Here is a 5,000-nt window from a genome sequence, read left to right as displayed (position 1 = left end):
GTCCTGGTTTAGTCCTGGTTTAGTTTAGTTCTGGTTTAGTCCTGGTTTAGTCCTGGTTTAGTCCTGGTTTAGTCCTGGTTTAGTCTGCGGGTGTCACATCTCCCCAGTGGCTCTTTGGCGCCTCCTAGAGGAGGTGGACCTCACCTTTTGAAAGCCGCTGCTCTAGTTGGTAGAATCTGTGTTTCTCAGAGTTTATGACTCTGTCTTTTTTCAGACGGGGACCTGTACGTGAAACTGGCCGCTGCTTTGGGCAGTGACCTGGACGCTCAGACGTGGGGCTGTCAGCCACAGAGAGACGAGAGCTTCTGTGACCTCGACGAAAAATGGGTGATGAACGTGGAGCAGATCAGCACGGGGCGCATCACCCTGGGGTCGTGGCCCACCAGGAAGGACCACTCCAAATGGGCCGTGACCACAGCTCCCGCCGTCACCTGGACCTGTTTCGGAGACGTGAACCGCTCCCCGACGCAGTACGAGCGCTGGGGAGGAGCTCTGTGCATCAACGACGCACGAGTCAACGGTTTATTCAAAGGGTTTGCAACCGGGAAACTTCCGTGTCGCAAACGTCCAGCTCCTTGTACCAGCTCTGATACGTTTGGTAAATGAGCAGAAACAGGTGCAGGGCTGTAGGTTTGAATCAAGTTAATTACACCATGTTACACAGAAAAAAGATCAATAATAAAATATAAATTACAAACACGACTCTTCTGTCTTTATTTATTTGAGCATCAATTCAGAAATAAAAAGAAACTGCACAAAAGAAAAAAGTGCAAACATTGAGAAATCTGGAGCTTAACTATGAGTAACACTAACGTCTGTGAACTGATCAAACTGAATCGTCTCTGTCCTCGACAAAATCACTGTCAGGAGTAAATCAGGACTGAACAGAGATCTGCAGGTGAACGTCACTGACAACGTGTTAAACTCTTTAGAAATGTGCAGAAAACTTCACCTGTATAAAAGTCAGTCCAGAGTCCAGTTAGTCTGTTTATATGATTGTTTTAGTTGTTCCTTGTTCTACCCTGTTGAGCCACAGAGGGGCGCACTTACACACTGAGTGTGTGTGAACAGGACCTATGTGCCATGAGTCTGTGTCACATGTGGGTTTGATTTTCTGAAATGAGTGAAGTTTGACTTTGACTTTTTCTACATGTGATTTGAATCATATTTAAAGAGCAGCAGCGACGGGTGAAGGCGACCGGCACAATCACGTCCAACTTTTTATTTTTAACATTTTGACAAACAGCCTTTTTACATCGTTTCATTGGTGGACCTTGTCTCGGGTCTACGGCTCCATCTGCTGGTCACACACATCAGTTACATAAAGGAATAAAACAAATCCTTTTCTATTTGTGGAGCTTGCAACCAAAAAAGGACTGAAGTGCTTCTAAAATAAGTGTAACATGAAGAAAACTACGTCAATCGTTTGTGCTTCATTTGTGATGCAAAAAGTTTTGTTTGTGCTGTTTTAGTTTTGGAGATATTATTGATTCTTTTATAGGTTAATTTGGGGTCAGCAGCTCCAGGAAACTTCACAATGAAATAAAACGACACAAAATGGAGTCGGTCGTTTGTGTTTCTTTTAGTTTGTGTGATTCTGGTTCTTTAGAAATGAACAGTTTTATTTTGGTCGACGTCATCCAGCTCCTCAAAATGTTAAACACGAGTGAAGAGAAACGACCTGAGGCTGTGGAAAAGTCTGTAGAAATAAACTCACACAAATGAAAACTGTAACAAACCAAATACAAACGTTTGGTTTGATTTTCTGTTGTTTTAAGTTTGTTTCACATTTTGAGGGGCTGGACGACGTCATCGACCAAAATAAAACTGTTCATATTTTAAAGAACCAGAGGCGGCGCTATTAGGCAACAGCAGGCGGCTGCTTAGGGCCCCAAACCTGGAGGGGCCCCAAACCAATTGCCCTGAGAGCCACTAATGACCAAGTCCTCAGAGCAATTAGATTATATCTCAATATGACATTAAATGAGAATAGTTTTACTTTTAAACAAGAAAACACCATCAAGATCAAATCTGATTGTCAAAACTATTTGAACTATTAAAACATCCGACAAAACATCAAGTGTCTCCAGGATCAGCCCGTCCATCCTCTGGCTCCTGATTTTATCCTGATGCCTTCAGGGCGTCGGTTTTATGCTCCGATACAAACGACCAACTGGTTCTCTAATTCTTTTGTGTGCCCTGTGTGATGAAGCTGTTAAATTCTAAGGGTTCAGTTTTCTGAAAGTTTTACACTGTAATTTGTAGTTTATTATTGAGTTCCACTGGGGGACGGCGATGGACTGACACACTGAGTGTGTTTACATGAACATCAATAACCCGGTTATGATCGGCTTTTTTGAGTGTCCTGGTTTCTTGATGGTGCATGTAAACACAGTGTCCTGGTTATTAGAAACCGAGATACTGTAGCTGGTTTATTCCGATAGTAACTGTGATACTTGTGTCATGTAAACACAGTGTCCCGGTTACTGCAACATAAAGTTGAGTCACATGTGTCCAAAAGACACTTTCCAGCCTTTCACCACAACAGTAGAGACATAAATAAATTGACAAAACGAGTGAAATGACTGTAAAATAAAGAGCTGCACTAAACCTGCACATGTACAATCTGCACTCGTACGACCTGCACTCGTACGACCTGCACTCGTACGACCTGCACTCGCACGACCTGCACTCGTGTGACGCTGAAAATCTAAAACATGAACTATCTCCTGTACAACACACACACAGAACACAGACTCACCATCATCAGCACCTCTTCTGTCACAGAAATAACACACATAATCCACAGAGTCGAGTCATTTAGTCCAAAAGAAACTGATCACATCAGCGACACAAGGAGCAGTTGTTTTTATCGCCGCTAACAGTTTATGCTAATTAGCCAAACGGTCTTAAGTTTCGTTTCTGTAAAACATAAACAAATGTGATCAGAGCTGAATGATCTGATCAAACGGGCTGATGTGTCTATAGTGTTTATGGTTTATATGTTGTAAAGTTGAGTTTATTTGTTGTTTGTTGGTTTGATGTGTGCAGTGGATTGTGGGAGATCTCGTAGCTCCTTAGCTTCTTATGCTAAAGGAGCTCACGGTTTGTATTTTTCCTGGTTTATGAAATTGATTTAAGTTCATTTTTGCGCTTGTGCATTTGTAAGATTATGTCAAGAAACCGGGACACTCCATTTGATCATGTCCACGTGGATATGAGTGTCCCGGTTTCTCAGTGAACATGTAAACACAGTAACACGAACACTGACAGAACCGGGACATGGAGAATAACCAGGACACTGATGAACATGTGACACACTCACTGTGTTTGTGTGTGTTTGTGTTTGTGTGTGTTTGTTTGTGTGAGAAGTGAGAACTGCTCTGAGATGCTGCTAATGAATTGCCTTATGGGATCAATAAAGTTTTCTGAATCTGAATCTGAATCATCCCCCAAAACATCAGGACGGACGAGTCGACGTGACCCTGATTTGAACAGAATCAGAGTGAAATCATAATCATATATAATGGATGGAAACAAAAATGAAATTGTACTGGCAAAAAGTAAAACTAGTTTCAGCTCTTGTTTTTCTAGTAGAAGCGACGTAAGTAATAAGACGAGTTTCCAGTCCAGCTTAACTCAAATAAATATGTGCGTGTCTCAAGAAAAGACAATAAATATTCAAAAATATATAAAAAAAAACAATACAAAACAATAAAACTGTGTCTTATAGTGAGGGCCCCAAACTGCAAACTGCCTGTTAAGAACCAGAATCACACAAACTGAACTTTGTGCAGCACAAACGAAACACAAACGATTGACTCCATTTTGTGTCGTTTTAGAGCATTTTGAAGTTTCCTGGAGGCTGGTGACCCCAGTTTGAACTTAATCATTATTATCTCCAAAACTAAAACAGCTCAAATGAAACTTTTTGCAGCACAAATGAAGCACAAACAATTGATGTAGTTTTTGTGTAAGTTTGTATTTGCAATTTATCGGGTTAAATTTGATATTTTAAGAAACAAACAGGCTGATGTATTTGAGTTTTCCCGTTGTCTTAAACTGGCGGCACTTTATCGATAGTTTTTTTGTCAGATTTTTGGTTGTTTTGTGTTTTAAAGGAGGTGTTTTGGAGCCGTGTGGACAGAGACTCACCTTCAGTTTCATCTCAAACAGGTTTGTGAAGATCTTTTTTCTAACGCTGTTCAGGGTTGGGTTTGTTACACGTGTTGGACTCTTGTTCCATTATTACCTGTGTTATTTCAAAGAGTTTGTCCATCTGCAAACATCTGGGAGCTCACAGTGATTGACACAAATGCACTTCATCTGATTATCACTTATAGAAATGATCATTCACAAAGTAAAGACAAAAGTCTGAACTATAATGATTTAAAATCACTGTGTAAACTAATGAAACCTTTCCATGAATGTTAAAAATCTAATATATTGAAATGTTTCTATTTTTGGCCAAAGGTAGTGCAGTGATTATTTGTGACTCACTCATCACTCGGTCACTGAGGACATTACCATCCTTCTCTGTGGCTTCAGTCACAGTGATGTGTGAGTCCACCTCCGAGTCCTCAGCTTCTGTTTCCTCGTCAGAGACGTGACGTTGGGACTGAAGAGATCCTCAGATTATTCCTTCCACTGCTCAACATCTCCAGTCGAGGACGACAGCTCCTGACCTGCACTGTTCACTTTACACAGTAGAGTTTAATCTGTAAACAGCTGAAGCACTGCCTCCCCTCCTGAGTCTCAGGAGTCTTAGGAGCCTCAGGAGTCTCAGGAGCTCAGGAGCCTCAGGAGCCTCAGGAGCCTCAGGAGCCTCAGGAGCCTCAGGAGTCTCAGGAGCCTCAGGAGCCTCAGGAGCCTCAGGAGCCTCAGGAGCCTCAGGAGCCTCAGGAGCCTCAGGAGCTCAGGAGTCTCAGGAGCCTCAGGAGCCTCAGGAGCCTCAGGAGCCTCAGGAGTCTCAGGAGTCAACAAGGCCCGACAGGACTCCT

General features: G+C 42.3%; 1 protein-coding gene across 1 annotated transcript in view; it reads left to right on the top strand.

Moving 5' to 3' along the window:
• Positions 1–695, top strand: part of LOC129407925 (plancitoxin-1-like) — a 1,517-nt gene extending 822 nt beyond the window's left edge. Inside the window, exon 3 of the mRNA XM_055150571.1 lies at positions 215–695. Coding sequence (XP_055006546.1) covers positions 215–606 — 392 coding nt within the window. The 3' untranslated portion in view covers positions 607–695. The remainder of the gene's footprint in view (positions 1–214) is intronic.
• Positions 696–5,000: the final 4,305 nt, after the last annotated feature.

This window comes from Boleophthalmus pectinirostris, unplaced genomic scaffold (assembly GCF_026225935.1).
Source record: "Boleophthalmus pectinirostris isolate CB_2022bp ecotype Guang Dong unplaced genomic scaffold, ASM2622593v1 HiC_scaffold_1, whole genome shotgun sequence".
NCBI classification, from domain to species: Eukaryota; Metazoa; Chordata; class Actinopteri; order Gobiiformes; family Gobiidae; genus Boleophthalmus; species Boleophthalmus pectinirostris.
Note: the sequence above shows the minus strand (reverse complement) of the source record. Positions and strands in the feature narration are given on the sequence as shown.